The sequence below is a fragment of the Pelophylax lessonae genome, assembly GCF_965119305.1.
Source record: "Pelophylax lessonae genome assembly, chromosome: 9".
Taxonomy (NCBI): domain Eukaryota; kingdom Metazoa; phylum Chordata; class Amphibia; order Anura; family Ranidae; genus Pelophylax; species Pelophylax lessonae.
Window position 1 is genome coordinate 247,140,975 of NC_138776.1, and position 23,744 is coordinate 247,164,718.

General features: G+C 44.2%; 3 protein-coding genes across 4 annotated transcripts in view; 2 read left to right on the top strand and 1 right to left on the bottom strand.

Annotated features, from left to right (window-relative positions):
• Nucleotides 1-23,744, bottom strand: part of LOC309564357 (uncharacterized protein) — a 1,447,080-nt gene that overhangs the window by 176,147 nt on the left and 1,247,189 nt on the right. The window lies entirely within an intron of this gene.
• The window catches only part of LOC309562760 (uncharacterized protein), a 76,146-nt gene that overhangs the window by 24,039 nt on the left and 28,363 nt on the right, over nt 1-23,744 (top strand). For both annotated transcript variants that reach the window (XM_082267057.1, XM_082267058.1), the window contains 4 exons: nt 803-858; nt 4,928-5,030; nt 11,043-11,058; nt 20,964-21,003. In XM_082267057.1, the coding sequence (XP_082123183.1) occupies nt 803-858; nt 4,928-5,030; nt 11,043-11,058; nt 20,964-21,003 (215 nt within the window). The remainder of the gene's footprint in view (nt 1-802; nt 859-4,927; nt 5,031-11,042; nt 11,059-20,963; nt 21,004-23,744) is intronic.
• On the top strand, nt 12,949-14,757 carry LOC309562684 (piggyBac transposable element-derived protein 4-like; the record flags this gene model as incomplete). The annotated part of the gene is made up of 1 exon (XM_082266965.1): nt 12,949-14,757. One exon carries the CDS (start codon nt 12,949-12,951, stop codon nt 14,662-14,664), a length of 1,716 nt encoding a protein of 571 aa, XP_082123091.1. The 3' UTR covers nt 14,665-14,757.

Below are 23,744 nucleotides of genomic sequence, written 5' to 3' on the forward strand. Positions count from 1 at the left end.
TAAAACCCCTTTTTTGAAAAGGTAATGCGCTAGGCGGGTGCGCCCTCTTTATTTTTTCTTTCTAGAGTGCCATTCGGGTTTCCCCTGACCCTGCTGAGAGTGGCAGCATAGCCCATGTGCTGCTTGTGGTAGTGGACCTGGATGGAACGAGTCTTGGTAAAAGCATATCAGGATAGATACACTGCCACAGTGAGGGGGACTGCCATGGGAGCGAGATTTGCCCCGAGCTATGCCAACCTGTTCATGGGTTTCTGGGAGGATAGGTTTATATGGAACAATAACCCCTACAAGACCCACCTGATCCTCTACGCTAGGTATAAAGATGACATTTTAATCATCTGGGATGGAACGATGGAAGAGCTCGAATGATTTCTGCGTCATTGTGATGATAATCCATTTGGGATCTCCTTCACACGTGTCATCGACGATACCCATCTTGTGTTCCTGGATCTGGAACTCCAGGCTGAGGAAGATGGGAGTATCATTTCCAGAACCCACTTTAAACCTAGCGGAGGCAACTCCTACCTACATGCTAGTAGCATAGTAGCAACCACCATCCAAGATTGATCAGGAATATTTATTTTGGCTAATATTGTAGACTACACAGAACATGTACCAGGAAAACCTTTATAGAGGATAATGCACTAGACCGGTGCGCTCTTGTATTTGTTCTTTGATTTTACTATTGACCCCCACACAGGACCACGAGTAAGGGTTTCCTGCAGACTTTTAGAACGTGTTTAGATTTAAATGTGGGCCATGGTGACAGGGTCACTTTAACAAAAGAGTGTTTTTCCTGCAGGTGAATTCGGTAACAGGCGTGCTCGGGACGATAGCTGGATCGCACAGGATCATCAGGTAGATGAAATTAACCTTGTGAAAAATCTAATACATGGTGTGGGGGGTATTGTAACAAAATAGAGGGCTAAGGTGCAAAGCCAACACAATACACACAACTTTTATTCATACACAAGCCTGAGTCAGTGCCAGTTCACGTTGGTGCGATGCGGGAACCCTGCGCAACCACTGTGGGTTCCCGCATCGCACCCGACTCGCAGGCAGTTCACACTGCCATATGCGAACTGCTGCGAGTGTCAATACAATGTTAACGACACCCCCAGATTCGTTTGCATATCGTAGTGCAAACTGTCAGTTCGGACAGGAATTGGAACGCATAGGTGTGAACTGAATTCGCATCGAACAGACATCGCATGTGATTTGCAGAGCAGTGCGCTGAGAATCGCATGCGATGTCTTTCATCGCATATGTGTGAACCAAAAACTAAATGTTTTAGCACAACTCTGTACTGCATTCTGCAAGGAAAATCAGAGCTCAAGAGTCAATGTCCACAGCTTGGAGGTGTTGCTATAGGAGTGCACTTACTCTCCCCTGCATATATAGTTCTAGTCCAGCAAGTAGTAAGTCTATAGGACAGCAGAGAAAGGGATAGGCAATGACTGTGACGGGAGTCACTTTGGTTGGGGGGGGCCCGTGGAACCCATCTTTTATCTTAGAGAGGTTGGGAAATCCCTGTCTCAGCTCCCCTGGCCCCTCTTTTATGTGTAAGTCACCCTGTGTCTATTAGGGGCACAGGGTGACCAAGAAAATGGACAGCTACTTGGTAGACACTGAGAATGTGGTTTTGATTGCTTCAAATGGGACAGTGATATTTGTCCACAATATTCCTCAAGAAATCTATGATACATTAATTCCACTGTATCTGAATGATAGAACATTGTATGAGCTTTGCCTCACAGACTGTTGTAGACTGTTGCCATGAAGTCTGTGACTTCTAAATGGTCGGGGCGTTGCTTGGATGTGGATTCCAGGTTCTTCAATGTAGGAGACGGGACAGTCTGTTACTGGTGGTCTCTTCCTTTTGTCTGTGTATTAAGGTGTTATGTGTTTTCACTTATAATAATGTGTATTGTATTGTACTTCATGAGCTCCATGACGGCAAGTCTGCTAGTTAATTAGCCCAAGTTAATGAAATCACTGTCATCTATTTGTTGCTAGTGGGAAAGTGGAATATGGTTTGTGTTGGTTGTTCCTTAGATATGTTAATTATAATTCTGTACACAATTTCATCTGCATATGATAATGTAATCAGGCACCTGAACTGGTGGGGTATATATTCTGTGTGAGTTTGTTCAATAAACGTTCCAGATTGTATACAAGCTATTCTCGGCTAGTTTTGTATGGGGCGGCTAGAATATCTGATATCTATGTTCAAGACTGAAGTAAGCAGTATTCTGACGGAAGCACACAAGCACATTGTGGGGTCGCTGTTCCGTTACAATGACAATCCAGGGAAAGAAGAGCTCTAGAAAGAATTGCTAAGTAGGCTTCAGCAAGACTATAGCTGCAGAGTATAGTCAGCACCAGGGTGGTAGTAAAAAGGCTTGAATATATCATAATTTTTAAAGAGCAACTGTCCTCTGTCCCGCAGCAGCTCCTCCTCTGACTCACTGTTGACTCACCGACAGTCCCATTCATTTTTTTTATTTTTTTTAATGTAATCTTTATTTAAGTAAGGGAAAATAGTAAGATAATGACCACAATGGCTTATCCAGACTTTTTTGTGATTAAAAAAAAAAATAAATAAATCCTGTAGCTGCTGACTTTTAAAATAAGGACACTTACCTGTCCAGGGATCCAGCAATGTCCTCACCCGAACTGATTCTTTAATCAGCTTGGGGTGCATCTCTAGTAAGAGAAACAGGAAGTGAAGCCTTTAGGGTTTACAGCCTGTTTCCTACTGCGCATGCGCAAGTCAGGCCGCGCCTTCTGAATGGTCCCGTAGTCTTCCTGGATCTGTGATGTGTCCCAGAAGACTGCAGGGGGAGGAGGGGGCGAACATCTGGTTCAGATCGTCACAGCGGTTGCCAAAACCAGTTGCCCGCTCCTCACTTCCCCCAAAAAAGTGCCAAATGTGCCAATGGACAGGGGGAGGGTGCAGCGGAGCTTCCCTCTTTTGGGTGAAGCTCTGCTTTAAAGTGATTGTAAAGGAAAAAAAACAAACATATCATTCTTCCTGCTGCCCCCCCCCCCCCCGACCCTCTAACTGGGACTGTTAAAGTGGTTTTAAAGCCAAAACATTTTTAACCCTAATGTACTTTCTGCATTAATGTAAAAAACGTTTTTTTAGCTTTCTGTCCCCCCCCCCCCTTCCCTGTGCGAAGGGGAAGTGAGGGGAGAAGAGATCCGGCGCTGTGCACCACTGCATCTCTTCTTTCCTCTTTTCTCCTTCACACAAGGACTCAGGCGGCAATTGGCTCCTGCTGCTGTCAATCAAATGCAATGAGGATAAAGGGGGCAGGGCCAAGCCCCACTATGTGCGTCTATGGAGCACGGCTCCATAGACACACAGCTCTGGAGCGAGCAAGCACTGTGTGCCCCCATAGCACACCGACGGGGGGACCCAGAAGAGGAGGTTTGGGGCTGCTCTGTGCTATACAATTTCACTTTTGTAAAAGTCGCTTGACCTAACCCCAATAGAGAATCTGTGGGGTAATGTCAAGAGGAAGATGAGACACCAGACCCAGCAATGCAGATTAGATGAACGCTGCTATCAAAGAAACCTGGGCTTCCATAACACCTCAGCAGTGCCACAGTCTGATCACCTCCATGTCACGCCACATTGATGCAGTAATTCTTGCAAAAGGAGCCCCAACCAAGTATTGAGTGACTACTATACTGTACATGACATACTTTTCAGTAAGCCAACATTTCTGTATTTAAAAAATCCTGTTTTTTTTTTGTTGGTCTTATATAATTGTAATGGAACCGCCAACCCACACTGTGTTTGTGGTCTTCCGTCAGTATAGGGCTTCCTTGCAGTCCTGAACATACACATATGTTTACACCAGGTTTTCCCAGCCACCCTGGCCAACAACTTAAGCTGGATACACACTATCCAACTTTTGTGGTTAGATTTCCTTCAGCTATACCTTTTCTATGTAGTGCAAGGGCCTGCCAGATTGCATACAAATTGAAAGTGTTTAGGTTTGACCTCCATATTATATGGTTTTGGTAAGTCTAAAGGAAAAAGTCTTCAGAAAATCTTATAGTGTGTATGGCCCTTTAGCTTGTACTGGAATCACTCTTTATTGAACAGTCACACACAATTTATATACAGCATGGACCTCCCCCTCCTGATCATATTACCACACACAGGTCAGGGGTTGCCTGATTACATTATCATATGCGGATGAAATTGTATACAGAAACAGAATTAACCTGAACAAATTATCTAGCCATCTGGACAGAACAATGTAGGCTCATTACCATTTAACAATGGGACAGGCAGACTTAACACAATCCACATTCCACCTCAATAGATAGACAATAGGACAAGACTGCCAATTACAGTCTGTCCGTCTTCTACATTGAAGTACATGGAATACACATCTATGTATTGCTATGATTATTTAAGAGTCAGATTTCATGGCAACAGGCTATAGGTCTCACAGTGTAAAGTGGGATCAAATCTTCACACTTCTTGAGAGATATTGCTGACAAATATTACTGTCCCACTTGAAGCAATCCAAACCATTAAGTATCTGTCTTTCACTCCCAGTGACGGTGAGTACCGTCAAAGTAATATTCTAATTTTCCGAGATACTGAATTTTGTATTCTCACTAGCTGTAAGCCATAATCATCAACATTAAAAGAAGGAAATGCTTGAAATATATCCTTCTGTGTGTAATGAATTTATATAAGAGATTTACTTTTTTGAATTGAATTAAAATTAATTAACTTTTTTTTTTAATTCTAATTGTATGAGATACATCTGTAGATGTTCAAACAGGAGTATCAAGTGCAAGAGGCCTAACAGTACATGCTTGGACAATGCTCATCACTTCGTCCGTCAAACGTTGCGTCAATGTAATTTTTGTAATGTTCCCTCTGCTTTATGCCGTTCAGAATGACAGTCTTAAAGCGGAAGTCAAGGAGGAAGCACAAGACTCAGACATGAGAGATGTCGGGCAATGCAAGGAGGAGGAATTTCCTACAGAGATCGGTGCAGGTAAGGAGCACCAAAACTAGAGAAGAGTCCCAGATTCTCCTTGTTCAGTCGCTACAACATTTTCCTCTTCTCCCCCCTCCTCTGTCAGTACATAGTAACGGGGAGACAGTAGAGTTGATTTACTAAAGGCAATGTGACTGTGCTCTGCAAGTACAGTTGCTCTAGATCTGGGGGAAACATGCAAGGGAAAAAAAAACAAAAAAAAAAAAAAAAAACGCATTTTTGCTTGCACGTGATAGGATGATAGAAATCAGCAGAGCTTCCGCTCATTTTAGCGCTTCCCCCTGTGATCTAAAGCAACTGCACTTGCAGTGCCCAGACAATTTGCCTTTAGTAAATCAATCGCATTATGGGATTTACTAAAACTGGTGCAGCTGTCCATAGCAACCAATCAGCTTCTAACTTCAGCTTCTTCATTTAAAGGCTAAGTTTGCCTTTATTCACCTTTTTTGTCTAAATTCCAGCTCTCCTATGTACCAATATAGCATTAATGTACTTCTTTTGCAAAAATAAACCTGCTTTTCATTTATTCTACACATGCTTACCTCACTGAATTCATGGCCGTTTAACCGCCTTATGACCTCCCACTGCAGTTATACTGCGGCAGGCAGCTGCTTCTGGGCAAACCAACGTAGCTATACATCGGTCGCAACAGGAGGCTAGGGGGCGAGCGCGCGCCCCCACTCATCAGCGGGGAAGCCGATGCAGCGGACAGGTGGCTCCGATTGCTGCCTGACACCCGCGATCGCTCCCCGCTGAGAGAGAAGAACGGTCAGCTGTTGTAAACACAGCTGACCGTTCTCCCTGCAATGATCATAGAGCCCCTGTGATCCTTCTATATAGGATCCCAGGTCTCTATGATCATTCCACAAGCCACGCCCCCCCCCCCACAGTTAGAAACACGCCCCTAGGTACACATTTAACCCCTTGATCACCCACACTGTTAACCCCTTCCCTGCCAGTGTCATTATTACAGTAACAGTGCATATTTTTAGCACTGATTTAGGTAGTAATGTCACTGGTCCCCCCCAAAAGTGTCAGGGGTCCGATCTGTCCGCTGCAATGTCGCAGTCCCGCAAAAAAATCGCAGATCGCCGCCATTACTAGTAAAAAAAAAAAAAAAACAGTAAAAATGACATAAATCTGTCCCCGTAAATAACTTTTGCGCAAAACAATCAAAATACGCACATATATATATATATATATATATATATATATATATATATATATATATATATATATATATATATATATATATTTTTTTTTTTTTTTTACCAAACATATGTAGCAGAAAACAAATTGGTATACAATGTTAAAAAATTTTGATATTTGAATTTTTTTTTGGGAATGTTATATAGCAGAATGTGAAAAATATTGTTTTTTTTTTTTTTTTTTCAAAATTTTCGCTAGTTTTTTGTTTATAGCGCAAAAAATAAAAATCGCACAGGTGATCAAATACCACCAAAAGAAAGTTCTATTTGTGGGAAAAAAAGGACATCAATTTTATTTGGGTACAGCGTCGCACGACCGCGCAATTGTCTGTTAAAGTAACGCAGTGCCGAATCGCAAGATACGGCCTGGTCATTAAGTGGGCAAATCCTTGCGGTAGGAAAACACTCCCCTAACCCTAGGCTCACACTTAAACCCTTTGATCACCCCTAGGTTAACCCCTTCCCTGCCAGTGTCATTTTTACAGTACCAGTGCATATTTTTAGCACTGATTGCTGTAGTAATGTTACTGGTGCCCCCAAAAGTGTCAAAAATGTCAGGGGTCCGATCTGTCCGACGCAATGTCGCAGTCCCGCTAAAAATCGCATATCGCTGCCATTACTAGTAAAAAAATAAAATAAAAATGACATAAATCTTTCCCCTAGTTTGTAGACGCGGTAACTTGCACAAACCAATCAAAATTCGCTTATTGCGATTTATTATTTTTTTTTTATTTTTTATTTTTTTTACCAAAAATATGTAGCAGAATACAAATTGGCCTAAAAGGATGAAAAATCTAGATTTTTACATTTTTTTTTTTTGGGTAATGTTATAAAGAAGGATGTGAAAAGTATTGTTTATTTTGTTTTTTTGTTTTTTTTCAGAAATGTCGCTCTTTTTTTGTTTATAGTGCAAAAAATAGAAATCGCATAGGTGATCAAATACCACCAAAAGAAAGCTCTGTTTGTGGGGAAAAAAAAGACGTCAATTTCATTTGGGTACAGCGTCGCACGACCGCGCAATTGTCCGTTAACCACTTGCCGACCGCCGCACGACTATTTTCTGCGGCAGGCAGCCTCTTACAGGCAAAGCGACGTAGGGGTACGTCGCTCGCCCACGAGCCTGTAGGGCGCGAGCGCACACCGTCTGCTCGTTCCCTGGGGAGCCAGTGCGTGTCACTGGCGGCTCCGATGGCCCGCCGGCCACTCTCAATCTCCCGCAGGAGAGGGAGAAAGACAGACGGCTGATGTAAACACAGCCGTCTGTCATTCTCCCTTAGATCATCACAGAGGCTATGCAATCCTGCTATATAGGATCGCATGTCTCTGTGATGATCTAACAAGCCACGCCCCCTGACAGTTAGAATCACACCCCTAGGGACATACTTAACCCCTTGATCGCCAGTAAAGTTAACCCCTTCCCTGCCAGTGTAATTTTTACAGTAACAGTGCATATGTATAGCACTGATTACTGTAGTAATGTCACTGGTACCCCCAAAAGTGTCAAAAATGTCAGTCAGGGGTCCGATCTGTCTGCCGCAATGTTGCAGTCCCGCAAAAAAAATCGCAGATCGCCGCCATTACTAGTTAAAAAGAAAAACAGTAAAAATTACATAAATCTTTCCCGTAGATAGTAAACGCTATAACTTTTGCGCAAACCAATCAAAATACGCTTATTGCGATTTTTTTTTTTTTTTTTTTTTTTTTTTTTTTTTTACCAAAAAAATGGAGCCGAAAACACATGGGCCTAAAATGTTAAAAAAAAATTGATTTTTACAATTTTTTTTTTGATTTTTATATAAAAACATGTGAAAAATATTGTTATTTCTTCAAAATTGTCGCTCTTTTTATGTTTATAGCGCAAAAAATAAAAATCGCACATGTGATCAAATACCACCAAAAGAAAGCTCTGTTTGTGGTAAAAAAAGGACGTTAATTTCATTTGGGTACAGCGTGGCACGACCGCGCAATTGTCCGTTAAATTCACATAGTGCCGAAAAGCAAAATAGGGCCTGGTCATTAAGAGGGAAAATCCTTCTGGTTCAGAAGTGGTTAAAGGAGATCTCCGGTCACAGCGTACATTTTCATCATTGAGTAACATCAGCATTGTAATAGCAATCTAAACAGTAACTATTTTGACAACCCAATATAAGCTTACTTAAAATCTCATTTCATGTTGTGAGTGTTGCCTGTCGTCTGCTGGTCTGCTGGTTGTCTCTTTCCTCCTCTTCCCGGATTCCCTGCATATTTTGCTTCTCCTTGGCTCAATCTCTGGTTTACTTATAAATTTGAAGGATTACATATCCCATGGTACCTTGCTGCTGGCAGGATTTGATGGGGTGTTTCCTCTACTGACTCCACCTCCTGGCACTCCCCCTGTCATCAAATGTATGACACAGCAGTTCATATTGAATGCATGTCACAGAATTTAAGGAAGTAAACCGAGGGATTCTGCACAAAGTAAGTTTCAAGATCACTCAGTTTAACCAGTTTTTTGGACCGGAAGATTTGACCCCCTTAATGACCAGGCCATTTTTTGCGATACAGCACTGCGTTATTTTAACTGACAATTGCCCGGTCTTGTGACACTGTACCCACATTAAATTGATGTCCTTTTTTCCCCCCACAAATAGAGCTTTCTTTTGGTGGTATTTGATCACCTGTGCGATTTTTATTGTTTGCGCTATGAACAAAAAAAGAGCGTCAATTTTGAAGAAAAAAACAATATTTTTTACTTTCTGCTATATAACATTCCCTCAGTAGTAACCCCCAGCTCTGCTGATGCCCCGCTCAGTAGTAACCTCCAGCTCTGCTGATGCCCCGCTCAGTAGTAACCCCCAGCTCTGCTGATGCCCCGCTCAGTAGTAACCCCCAGCTCTGCTGTTGTCCTGCTCAGTAGTAACCCCCAGCTCTGCTGAAGCCCCGCTCAGCAGTAACCCCAGCTCTGCTGATGTCCTGCTCAGTAGTAACCCCCAGCTCTGCTGATGCCCCGCTCAGTAGTAACCCCCAGCTCTGCTGATGCCCCGCTCAGTAGTAACCCCCAGCTCTGCTGATGCCCCGCTCAGTAGTAACCCCCAGCTCTGCTGATGCCCCGCTCAGTAGTAACCCCCAGCTCTGCTGATGCCCCGCTCAGTAGTAACCCCCAGCTCTGCTGATGCCCCGCTCAGTAGTAACCCCCAGCTCTGCTGATGCCCCGCTCAGTAGTAACCCCCAGCTCTGCTGATGCCCCGCTCAGTAGTAACCCCCAGCTCTGCTGATGCCCCGCTCAGTAGTAACCCCCAGCTCTGCTGATGCCCCGCTCAGTAGTAACCCCCAGCTCTGCTGATGCCCCGCTCAGTAGTATCCCCCATCCCCCAGCTCTGCTGATGCCCTGCTCAATAGTATCCCCCCAGCTCTGCTGATGCCCTGCTCAGTAGTATCCCCCAGCTCTGCTGATGCCCTGCTCAGTAGTATCCCCCAGCTCTGCTGATGCCCCATTCAGTATTGCGATTCCTGTTGCTACTCGCTGCACACCAGATGTGAGGTCTGCACCAGACACTTCCAGAATTTATACACATGAACCAAAAGTGGCTGCTGATGACGTCATCCTGGTTCGCTTTTTAATTTCCCAGTGCATCATGGAATATCCCATACCTGCAATATCTCCAAAACAAAGCAAAGCTAACTCTGAATAAAAGCCTCCCAAAAGTTGCAGGTGCTGCTAGCAAGTGTTGTCATAGACTTCTATGGAGGCTTTGGAGATGCTTTAAAGCACCAAGAAAACAACATGGGGGATAATTTTTGAAGTGAATCAAAGCAAATGCAACGTGTAAACAGGAACTTTTTTTATTTTTAATGACGGGCTTTCATTGGCAATCAGAGTGCTTTAAAAAAGCATGTCCAATGCCATATTTTGAAGCAAGTATAAACAAGCCCTTACTGGGGAAAGGAAAGGCTCTTGGCCCTCATGCCAAGAAGGACAATACGCGGCCCCACCCGCATGCAAGAGCAGGAACAGCCTGTAAGGTTGCCATTTGGCACTGGATCCAGGCTGGCAGCAATCTCCGGGGTACCAAGTATCTGGTAATCTGCTCTAGCATTTTATTGCTGCTGTCTACATGCCCTCACCCGAGTGAGCTCAGTTTTACTGATTACTTGGAATATGCCTGCCCAGTGAGTCAGTGAGGCTGTTTGTAGTCTCCACCTAGGGTAATGGATATGACCGGTTGACAACACAGATGCGCCATTGGGTGATGGCTGTCACCGTGTAAAAGGAAGCGTCTGAACAAGGACTTTCATGGCAGGATAACCAGGGATTGTTTTAATGAAAGCTTCAGAATAAAAAAGGTTTTACCATGTTAAAGCTTCTGTGAGATTTTAGTGATTGAGTTTCAATCTAATTTAATTTATTGTTTATTTTAACACGACAGCTGGAGATATTGGCATTGATTTACTAAACTGGAGAGAGCAAAATCTGGTGCAGCTGTGCATAGAAACCAATCAGCTTCCAGGTATTTTTTTTTGTCAAAGCTTAATTGAACAAGCTGAAGTTAGAAGCCGGTTGGCTACCATGCAGAGCTGCACCAGATTTTGCACTCTCCAGTTTTAGTAAATCTCCTTGTTTTGTGGTTATACCTGGAAAATGAAAATCTTGAAATAAAAAGAAAGCAAATCTTTTGGTGAGTTGTGTGTGTTCCAAACTAAAATGACAGAGGATGGGATGTAGAACAGGTCCTCTAACATAGCTTGTTCTCCAGAATGTGTTTTATTATATAGAGCATGTCCAAGAATTTGAGTAACCACGATCATTTCCATTTTCTTTCAGATGGACAATACAGAAGGTATGATACTGAGCGTTATACTTTTGTCTACTGATAGTGAAATGGAAGACGATATCACTATCCGTCCTTCAGAAGAAATCCAAAAACCCTTTTTACCCTTCCATAGTGTCCTAGTTACAGATCATCCATCTAAATTTTGATGATCCTTCACAACCCATTAACCTCCCTGGCGGTAGAGCACTGCATGGGACTGTTTTATAAAACCCGCACCCGCTAAATGTATGACCAGGACCGCCCGCACCCGCAATGTTTGTGTTCCACTCCCGCCCGCACCCGCAATGTTTGTGTTCCATTCCCGCCCGCACCTGCAATGTTTGTGTTCCACTCCCGCCCGCTCCCGCAATGTTTGTGTTCCACTCCCGCCCGCTCCCGCAATGTTTGTGTTCCACTCCCGCCCGCACCTGCAATGTTTGTGTTCCACTCCCGCAATGTTTGTGTTCCACTCCCGCCCGCACACGCAATGTTTCTGTTCTACTCCCGCCCACACCCGCAATGTTTCTGTTCCACTCCCGCCCGCACCTGCAATGTTTGTGTTCCACTCCCGCAATGTTTGTGTTCCACTCCCGCCTGCACCCGCAATGTTTGTGTTCCACTCCCGCCCACACCCGCAATGTTTGTGTTCCACTCCCGCCCGCACCCGCAATGTTTGTGTTCCACTCCCGCCCGCACCCGCAATGTTTGTGTTCCACTCCCGCCCGCACCCGCAATGTTTGTGTTCCACTCCCGCCCGCACCCGCAATGTTTGTGTTCCACTCCCGCCCGCACCTGCAATGTTTGTGTTCCACTCCCGCCCGCACCCGCAATGTTTGTGTTCCACTCCCGCCCGCACCCGCGATGTTTTTTGTACATTTATCGCAACTCCATCATGTCCCTATTAAATATTTTAGCCCGCTGGATGGGCCCTAATATGTACTGTAGCTTCTGCTACATACAGAACTTCTGTATTATTAATATTTTTGCCTGCTGGATGTGTATACAGTAAGCTTCAGCTACTTACAGAACGTCCCTGTGCTGTAATACTCTATGTACCTCGCTGAGCCAATCATGGCAAGTGGTGTATTCTATTAATGCATACAAAGCCTGCTCGGATTGGCAAAGGTTGTATAAGCCCGCCTCAGCCAATCTGAGCAGGCTTTGTATGCATTAATACAATACACCGCTTGCCGTGATTGGCTCAGCACGGTACATAGAGTATTACAGCACAGGGATGTTCTGTAAGTTGCCGAAGGTACTGTATACACATCCAGTGGGCTAAAATATTTAATAAGGACGCTCTGTAACTAGCTGAAGCTACAGTACCTGGTGTATAAGACACCAAGTGTATCTTTTTTATAATAAAAAGTAATCTTATATGCCGGAAAATACAGTACACCAAATCGTACCGTTCCCCGCGGGTCTCCTGCAAAATTTTGTGATCGCCCGCTCCCGCAAGATTTGCGTTGGGTCCCGGGGGAGCCCAAACCCAATGCAGCCCTCTACCTGGCGGTATTCCTGAGTGTGGCTCGGGGTGGAATTTCAGTACCATTAGCCGTAACCCCGAGCCATACTCGGGGATACCGCCAGGGAGGATCACTGGATCCTAAAAGAGGTTATTTACCTTGTCTCCAGGATCCCGCGATGTATTCCGGCAGTGTACGGCGGTCGGATCTTCCGCCTGATGCTGTGTGCCCTGGCTTCCGTTCCCTGCGAGCGCCACATCGCAGGGGGGTGGAACCGGTGGCAAATTCAAAAAGTAAAAAACACAAACACACTGATACATTGTAATCCTATTGGATTACATTACTAAGTAAAATAAATTGACCTTAGTTCCCCCCCCCCCCCCCCGTGCTTTCTCCAGTGCCCTTACCTGCAGTTTTACTGTACTTTGTGTCTAGAAACTGCAGAACGACCATGGCATCAAAAAAGCGCGTCGCCACCTCAAATGCGGTATATGACCTGCTGGAAAACAGCGACAGCGATACAGAATTGCTTGCAGAATTGAGTGATAGCGATTCGTGGGGAAGTTCGTCATCGGACACAGAAAGCGATTTCAGCGATGATCCTGCGACTGTGCCCAGCGATGAGCGGAGTTGGTGCTCGATTGACTGCGGTACGGAGCACGTAGCGCCCTCAAGATTCCCGTTTACAGGAGCACCTGGTATCAAAGTGGATGTTGAGGATGACAACCCCTTGGCATACCTCCAACTCTTTTTGACCGATGAGGTTATTGAAAAAATTGTTACGGAAACAAATCGGTACCAGGAGCAACAAGCTGCTGCGCATCAGAGGTTTTCAAGGAGCAGAATGTGGGAACCAGTGACCAAAGAGGACATCTGGAAGTTTCTGGGCCTAATAATTCTTCAGGGAGTGGTGGGGAAACCCCTGCAGAAGTGGTATTGGACCTCCAACAAATTACTAGCCACTCCTTTTTTTGGCACGGTCATGTCGGAATACAAATTTTCTCTCATAATGAAATATTTGCACTTTGCAAATAATGAAGAATTTGATGAGACTTCTCATCCAGCTCCAAAGCTCAAAAAGATTTGGGAGGTTTATCAAATTATTCTGAAAAATTTCCAGCAGACCTATGTACCAGATAGAGACATTTGTATCGACGAAAGTCTAATGGCCTACAAAGGAAGACTCAGCTGGATACAGTATATAGCGTCAAAGAGAGCACGATTTGGCATAAAATCATTCATGCTTTGTGAATCCAGCACTGGGTACATATGGAATTCAGTCCTATACACCGGGAAAGGAACCAAATTCAACGAACGATTCAGTAGTTATGGAATGGCAACTGCTTTGGTTCTTACTTTGATTGAGCCATTGCTGAATCAGGGGTACTGTGTAACCACAGACAATTTGTACACGTCTCCAGAACTCTATGAGTTCCTTCTACAAAACAAGACGGATGCATATGGGACCGTTAGGGCTAACCGGCGTGACCTGCCGCCAACCTTTGGCAATAAAAATCTCAAGGCAGGAGAAATAGTTGCCTGGCAGAAAGGCAAAATGATGGCACTGAGATGGCGCGACAAAAAAGATGTGTGCCTAATGAGTACCATTCACAACACCTCTACTGTCATGGTACACACAAAAGGTGGAAAAGACGTAATGAAACCACAACTCGTGATGGATTACAACAACACCATGGGAGGTGTGGACAGATCTGACCAGGCCATGACATTTTATCCAGCAATGAGAAAACAACAAAAAAAATATTACAAAAAAATCTTCAGGCATCTTCTTGAACAGTGTTTGTGGAACGCATTCATTCTGCTAAAAAAAAAGAGTGACAAGCCTGTGGTTCATGCGGACTTTGTTTGGAAAGTTGCCGAACTTATATTTCTCAAGTACCAAACACCAACGACTGTAAATAGATCCGGACGTCGTGCTGCTGGCGTTGCGAACCCGGAACGCCTGACTGGTCGTCACTTTATGGACTACATTCCACCAACGGAAAAGAAGTCTGCACCCACAAGGATGTGTGTGGTTTGCTGCTCTAAACGTGACGACACTGGAAAGAAAATCCGAAAAGAAACCCGGTTCTATTGTCCTGATTGTGACGTCGGACTTTGTGCTGTACCATGTTTTAAAATTTTCCATACCCGGGACGTTTACTGAAGCAATATGACTACTAATATTGCATCCTTGTTTGGCCAAAAAAAATGTCAGTGTTTTTGATTATATTATTTACTACAATTTATTGAATAAAAAGTATTACCGTATATATTCGAGTATAAGCTGACCCGAATATAAGCCGAGGCCCCTAATTTTACCACAAAAAAGTGGGAAAACGTATTGACTCGAGTATAAGCCTAAGGTGGGAAATGCAGCAGCTACTGGACCACCATGAGACACAAAACAGGGGCTGCGGGCATGGTACAGGAGATGCAGGGCTGTGGGCACGGTACAGGAGATGGTTCAGGCATGGCACAGGTGATGGTTCAGGCATGGCACAGGTGATGGTTCAGGCATGGCACAGGTGATGGTACAGGCATGGCACAGGTGATGGTACAGGCATGGCACAGGTCAGGGTACAGGTGATGGTACAGGCATGGCACAGATGATGGTATAGGCATGGCACAGGTGATGGTATGGTCATGGTACAGGAGATAGGATAGACATGGCACAGGTGATGGTATAGGCATGGCACAGTAGATGCAGTGCTGCGGGCATGGTACAGGAGAATGTCCTGTACCATGCCCGCAGCACTGCATGAGGAAATGCAGGGGCTGAGGAGGAGTCTCATTTACCTGTCGGTGAGGCCCCTTACATTTAAAAATGGCGCCAACACGTCACCGTGCATGTGCTGCCGATGCTTGGGAAAGCCCGTACATGTTTGGCTTTTCCCGGGCAGACGGTGCATGGGCAGTGACATGTTGGCGCCGGGTGGCGCCATTTTTAAAAAGTGAGTGAGCCAGTGACTCAAGTATAAGCCGAGGGGGGCTTTTTCAGCATAAAAAAACATGCTGAGAAACCTGGCTTATACTCGAGTATATACGGTATATTATTATTTGTTATTAATAATAATATAATTTTATGATTTTGTGTTTCAAGCTTTATCATACCCGAGAGGTTATGAAGAAGAATGCACAGTAAAAAATAAAATCATATGTAAATAGTTGGTTTGGGCTGCTCGTCCTTTAAGAATTACATGCAAAATAATGGTACCGCTTTCAGCACCTAAAATCTGAAATAATCATACCACCAGGGAGGTTAAGAGTGGTGGGGGAATGTTCTCTTGTTCAGATTGTGGAAAGGTTTTACCCAGAGAACCAAACAGGTCAGGAACCATTTTTATGGCACCAATGCAGGGAATGCTTCCTATGGACATCAACTCTCTCAAATATTGAAAAATGTTCACATGGACCATGTTCATGTTTTGGAATGCAGGAGATTGTTTTTCTGAGAGGGACAACAAAAGGCTTTAATGAAGTCTTTTTGGGGTTCTGATTGTGCTTTTTTTTTTTTTTTTTTGGAAAAGAGGATCTTCTAACACACCAGAAGTATTGCACAAACCTTTTCCGTGTAATGAGGGTCAAAAGATGCACACGGGAGGAAGCCATATTCTTGTTCTCAGTGCGAGAAGTGTAAATCTTTAAAGCCTTTTTGAGGAAAATCCGCAAGGACAAAGCTTGAAAGGAACTCTCAAAGGAAGGAATTGGACCTGATCCAAGGGCTGCAAATCTGAAAAGGGGTTTTGTTTAGTTCCTAAAAAGGCACCCCATAATCGGCCAGCCCCCCTTGGTGCTTCTAGTGCAGCCCACCACCACAGGGGTGGTGGGCTTCACTAGAAGATCAGGATTAAAGATAAAGATAATATCAAGTTAAAAGATAATAAGATATAACACACATGAAAGAGAAAAGGAGGCGCAAGCATCTAGTGCATTACCCTTGGACACTTTTAAAATGTTTATTAAGATGCCAAAAACTTACTCACTGACATGAAGAGCAAAAGTCACATAGAATGAGTCTACCACATGTGGAAATGAACATGTCTCTGTATTTGGACAGCTGATGCGTTTCAGGAGGCATTCCCCTTTCCTCAGAGCTCTACCTCCCGAAACGCGTCAGTTGTCCAAATACAAGGACATGTTCATTTCCACATGTGGTGGACTCATTCTATGCGATTTTTGCTCTTCATGTCTGTGAGAATGTTTTTGGCATTTTAATAAACCTTTTAAAGGTGTCCAAGGGTAATTCACTAGGTGCTTGCGTCTCCTTTTCTCTTTCATGTGTGTAGTGTTTGGAGTTCCCCGCCGAGGAGAGCGGCACGCCTATTATATCAATGTACAAATACTGTACTGGCGACCCTAGCATAAGGAACAAACTTTTCAGAGAAAGGGAATACAATAAGACACGTGGCCACTCACTAAAACTGTTTAACCTTAAACTACGTAGGGGGTTCTTCGCTGTCAGAGCAGTAAGGATGTGGAATTCGCTTCCACAAGCAGTCGTATCAGCAGGGAGCATTGATAGTTTCAAAAAACTATTACATGGGCACCTTAAAGACCACAACATACAGGGGTATACAATGTACGGTTATCAGCAAACACACACACATCATAGGTTGAACTGGATGGACTGTCTTTTTTCAACCTCACAAAATATGTAACTATGTATTATTCCCATTTAGGTGAGCGCTTGGGTGATTTAGTTGTTTGAATAATAAGATATAACACCGACATGTCAGAGAAAAAAAAAAAATCAAAAACATAATCACTGAGTTGGAAAAAGGATCACCCCCCTTCTAAAAATGATTGTAAGCAAAATCGGGTGTAGCTAATCACGTTCTCAATGGCACACAAAGCCATTTGACTTTCAACTGTGATCAGCTGTGGTCATTTTGATTAGCTCAGCATGAAAAGAGCTTTCCTACCAGTCCCTGGTAGTGCAACTGAAGCAAACAAACAACTATGGGTGGCAAGGCACTGTCATCGGGATCTCCGGTATTAAGCTGTGGACAGGCACAAGTCAGGAGATGGATACAAAAAAATGGCAAAGGCTTTATCAATGCCTAGAAGCACAGTGAAGTCTATTATTAAAAAGTGGAAGATATGTGGTACAACACAGACCCTCCCTGGATCAGGAGTTTGCTCCAAACTGGATGAAAGAGCCGGGAGGAAACTGGTCAGAGAGGCTACCAAGAGGCCTACAGCAACTCTGAAGCAGTTGCAGGAATTTATGACAAAGAGTGGTCACTGTGTGCATGTGACAACAATATCCCAAATTCTCCAAAAATGTGTCTTGTATGGGAGGGCCGCAAGAAGAAAGCCACTCCATAAAGGCCACACGCAGTCACGACTGAGCTTTGCCAAAACGCACCATAAAGATTCTGAGGCCACATGGAAAAAGGTGTTATGGCCAGATGAGACTAAAATTGAATGATTTGGCCACAACACCAAACAGTATGTCTGGCGGACTTCCAATACAGCTCACCATCCAAATAACACAATTCCTACAGTAAAGCATGGGGGTTGTAATCCTGTTATGGGGGAGTTTTTCTGCAGCAGGTACTGGAGCACTTGTCAGGATAGAAGAAAAAATGGATGGGGAAAAATACCATCAAATTCTTGGGGAAAATCTGCTGCCCTCTGCCATAAAGTTGTCAATGGGAAGGTTTACCTTCCAACATGATAGTGACCCAAAGCACACAGCAGAAATGAGCACACAGTGGTTGAAGGAGAAAAAGGTGAATGTCCTTGCATGGCCTGGTCAGAGCCAAGACTTGAACCCCATTGAAAATCTGTGGAATGACTTGAAGACTGCAGTCCACAAATGGTCACCATCAAATGTAACTGGATTTGAGCAGTTCTGCAAAAAAGAGTGGGCAAATATTGCAAAGTCTAGATGTGCAAAGTTAGTAGAGACATATCCCAACAGACTGAAAGCTCGAAATAAAGCAAAACGTGGCTCACCAAGATACTGACATAAGGGGGGGGGGGGGGGATTCTTATCTATACTCACTATAGCGAAGTACTGTAAAATCTACATGTATAGATGATTGGGTTGCAAGGTTGCTACCTTTATTCATTGTGTACACTAAGTGGCCAAGAGCTTCTGGAAAGCTGACCACCACAACTATATGAGCTTGTAGGACATTCTATTTCAAAACCATGGCCATTAACATGGAGTTTGCCCAAGAGCTTCTGGAAAGCTGACCATCACAACTATATGAGCTTGTAGGACATTCTATTTCAAAACCATGGGCATTAATATGGAGTTTGGCCAAGAGCTTCTGGAAATCTAACCACCACAACTATATGAGCTTGTAGGACATTCTATTTCAAAACCATGGCCATTTAATATGGAGTTTACCCCGTGTGAAGCTATACCGGCCCCTACTCCTTTTTTTGTGGAGTGTGCCTCTGGGAATTTGTATCAGTCCATCAAAAACAGCATTTGTGAGGTCAGGTGCTGATGTTGTATAAGATCCCTCTCACAATCAGTGTTTAAGATTCACCTCAAAGGTATGCAGTCGGGGCTCTATGCAGGCTACTTGAGTTTCTCCACCCCAAACCACATCTTTATGGACCTGACGTGCACAGGGGCTACAAGAAAGTGTCTTTCCCAAACTGTTGACGCAAGTGTTGAAAGTGCGTAATTCTGTAAAACTAAAACTGCCGCAATAACAGTACCCTGCTCTAAAAACACCTGAACTCAGGTAATCGTTCTACAGGACAACAGTGCTCACATTTTGTGGTCGCATTTTTCAGCTTTCATCTTGGGATTATTTTGTTAAATTTTTTACATTAAAGTGGAACTATAGGCAAAACTTCAGTTTGGATAGAGTAAGGGAGAGTTCTAACCCCTGTCAAATTTTTTTCACCATCTGTGTCCCATAGCGGAGATTTTCCTTCACTTCCTGTCCCATAGCCAAACAGGAAGTGAGAGGAAATCCCTGCAAATTAACCACTTGCGCACTGCCGCCGTCGATTTACGTCTGTACTTTGACGTTAAATACCGGGGTTATGGCAGCAGATAGCTGCCATAACCCTGGTATTTTTTGAAACGGCAGGCGGTCCGCTTTCACATCCGGGTGGTCCACGAAAATCCTATGTATTTGCCATAGGATCACCCTTCCGGTGCGCCGGAAGAGGTGTCGGTAATCCCTCCCGCCGCTTCCCGGTCATTTTCCCCGCTTACCGGACCTGCCGGATGTGGGGAAAACGATCCAGTCCACGCTCCTCACAGACAGGAAGTCGAGTGAGGGCAAAAAATGACTCTTAGGGTAGATGTGAGGTTTGAGGTCTTTTTGACCCCAGATCTCACAACAAAACAGGTCCTGTCCTGCTTATTTCTATTACAAGGGATGAGCCCCAGACCTCCTCTGTAATTCTAAGCTGGTAACCTGTAGAAATTTTTAAAGTGTCGTCTATGGGGATTTTTAGGAAACCAATGTTTGTCACCATTCCAGGAGCATGCGCAAATTTGAAGCATGACATGTTGGGTATCTATTTACTCAGCCTAACATTATCTTTCACATTATAGAAAACTTTTACTGGTTTCTTATTTTGTAATTCAAAAATTTTTCCCACAAAATTGCGTTTGGAAGACCGCTGCGCAAATACGGTGTGATAAAAAACATTGCAATGATCTCCATTTTATTCTCTAGGGTCTTTGCTAAAAAAAAAAAAAAAAAAATATAATGTTTGGGGTTCTAAGTAGTTTTCTAGCAAAAATAAAAATTATTTTACCTTGTAAACAACAAGTGTCAGAAATTGGCCCGGTCCTTCAGTGATTTAAGGGAATTTCTTGGAAACACCCAGTTTGCCAGAACTAGTGTCCCCATTGGAAGATTTCCCCTTTCTGGGGACAACCCAAATATTGGGATTTTTTTTTACTTTCACTTTCAAAGATATTGGTAAACAGGACAAATAGAGAGGGTGAATCTCCCTAGTGAGGGCACAGACAGCAAGAAACCAGACAGGTGCTCGAATCCCTCTCCAATGTATCCAAAACTAAAAAAGTTTTGCCTTTAATTATACGTTTAATATAATATAAATATTCTATAATATTGTGAACCTGCCAAACCTCTGGGCACCATTCCGAGGCTCCTCCAGTGATCCTTACTGCTGGCATTTGACGCGCCCATCCTAGCATGCTAGAAACTCTATAAACAGCCCAGATACTGAGTGAATGAAGTGCAGCTTAAGTTTGGCTCCTCCCAGGCCACACCCAACACGTTTCGCCATGCCTACAGGGCTTAGTCATAACCCCCTTTATGACTAAGCCCGGTGGGCGGGCCGAAACGCCTCAGAGGGCGTGGCATGGGAGGAGCAAGACTAACGGCACACTTCACTCAGTACCTGGGCTGTATCAGTGTGCGGCATCCTTGTTGTTTATACAGATTCTATAATGATGCCGTATATAAGAAAGCTCAACATTGATTTATTTAACATTTCCCTTTTCTTTTGTAGAATTCCTGATGGCGCCGACCCACTGCTAGGAAGATCAACAGTAAGTACAAATGATACGGTTCCATACCCTTATCTCCCTCCAGCCACGGGAGAATCCGGTACTCCGATCACGAGCGGGTCCTCACTTCATGCATTGTGTGATCAGAAAACAGAAGGCCCACACAGTTACATCTCTATGGCAGTGACTGTTCATTGATTCTGGTTATGATTCTCTGCTGTATTAAAGGCGTTCAGTCGGAGCTGCTGATGGGCTAGTCCTGCTCTTTGCAGAAATCCTGTGACTAATGTCTGGGTTTTTTGTCACTTTGATGGCCATGTGGCTAAAGCATGTTTTTTTTGGAGCAAAGCTAAGCATATTACGCCTTCAAGTTATTTATAATAAGAGGTGCAGGATTGTCCGAGCAGTGTGGGGGGTGTGTAGAAATGGGGGGGGGGGGGGGTCAGGGGGGGTTTTAAAACCGATGGGGCAGATGCAATATAAAGGCCACAGGGCTATTGATACTCTAAGGCTAGCCATACATGATAACATTTTCTTACAATTTTCTGTACAATTTCTGTGAAGGTGTTGTTTAGCTTTGACCTCGTATTATATGGTTTGTGGTAAATGGAACAGAAAATTGGACATATATGGCCAGTCTTGGTCAGGGGGGCGTCAAACTCAATTTCATTGTGGGCCGCATCAGCATTTTGGTTGCCCTCAAAGGGCCGGTTGTATCTGTAAGATTAGATGTCCAGAGCACCCTACCCCTCTTAAATCCGATTTCAAGAGCCCCCTACCATCAGAAGTCAAGAGTTCTCCACCCTCCCTTATATTACAGTGCGCCCCCCTTACCTTTTGCTGCTTCCAGGAAGAAGTCGGGGGTGGAGCTGAGAAGCAGGAAGTGCAGGGTCCTGCAGGAGGGCTGGAGTCAGCTGCCAGAAACTGCTGAATGCGGAGACCAAAGGAGGTGGAAAGGGGTGCTGTTGTTGCACAGGATCTGGTGGAGGAATGCTTTCCCCCTCTCTGCTGCCAACTGCTGAGACAAGGGGGGGGGGGGGACGGAAATGGGGGTGCCGCAGCTGCCGGAGAGGTGCAAGGGACACATGAAATGGCCTGGCAGCCCGGATTCGGCCCCGGGCCATGTGTTTGACCCATGTGCTCTAGGTAGAGTGTGATTACACATGTAAATCATGCATATTTATGCAAAAATAGAACCTTCTATGAAGAAAAAAATAAAGTGCATAATATAGTGCAACAATACGTATACAAAATAATGAATAATCCTGTGCAATCATAGATTGAACGCAGGTGGAACGTGGAAGCGGCGTTCCTTACCCGGAGACCGCGTTTTGCTTTTGTTATGCCCTTTCAATACCTGTACCATGTAAGTGCATCTACCTTTATTAACCACTTTACCACTAGAGCATTTTGCTGTCTTACGTCTGGGCCACTTTTTGTGATTCGGCGCTGTGCGACTTTAACTGACAATTGCGCGGTCGTGCGACGCCGTACCCAAACGAAATTTACGTCCTTTTTTTCCCATAAACAGAGCTTTCTTTTGGTGGTATTTGATCACCTGTGCGATTTTTAATTTTTGCGCTATAAACAAAAAAATAGCGTACATTTTGAAAAAACAACAATATTTTTCACATTTTTTTATATGAAATTCCCCCCAAAAAAATGTAAAAAATCAAAATTTTTTAAAATTTTTGGCCAATTTGTTTTCTGCTACCTATGTTTGGTAAAAAAATTCACAATAAGCGTATTTTGATTGGTTTGCGCAAAAGTTATTGCGTTTACTAACAAAGGGAAAGATTTCTGTCATTTTTGGTGGTTTTTTTTTTAACGCGTAATGGCGGCGATCTGCGATTTTTTTTTTTTTTTGCGGGACTGCGACATTGCGGCGGACAGATCGGACCCTTGACTGACATTTTTGGGGGTACCAGTGACATTACTGCAGTAATCAGTGCTATATATATGCACTGTTACTGTAAAAATGACACTGGCAGTGAAGGGGTTAATTTTATTGGAGAGGGAGGGGTTAATGTATGCCTGGTGCTTACTGACGTGTGGGGGGGGAGGTGACTGAGTGACACAGGGACAGATCGCATGTTCAGCTATGCTGAACCCTGCAATCTGACCCTGCCTGTCACTTGGGAGATCCGCCCGCTTGTGTTTACACAGGCGGGCGGATCTCCACACTAGATCCCCGACGATCGGGGAAGAGCGGCGGCGATCGCCGCTGCTCCTCCCCTGGCCCGACTCCCGCTGTGACTGAATACAGCGGGAGCGAGCCTCCGGCGGCGCGCGCGCGCCGCCGAGAAGGGGGAGTGTCTGACGACGTAGTACTACGTCGTCAGACGATAACGAGCCACTTTGCCTGAGTAGTACTACGGTACTCAGTGGTAAAGTGGTTAAATTACCATTATTTTACGTACTTCACTATCCGAGTCCTTTCTGTTTCCTTTCTGCGTACGCTTTATGGGAGTCCATCCCCAGTTCTAGTGAAATCAAAGGAGGATCTGCTTGGAGCATATTGGAAGTATTGCCTGCCTTGGTATCGTGTGTCTTTATTTCTGGTGTCCTGAGTCTGCTCTCATTGACCCCCTGTAATTTAAGGGGTCCATTTAATCCGGTAAGCCTTGATTGCACATCGGGTGGTCCTGTGTATTTGGTGGAGGTATATACAACAAGTGCTGCTACTATTGTCACCATCAAAATTTCTATTTAAATTGGACATTCATTGCTATCACTATGGACTATTTATTTAATTTATTTATTTGCATTATATGTTCAGTCCA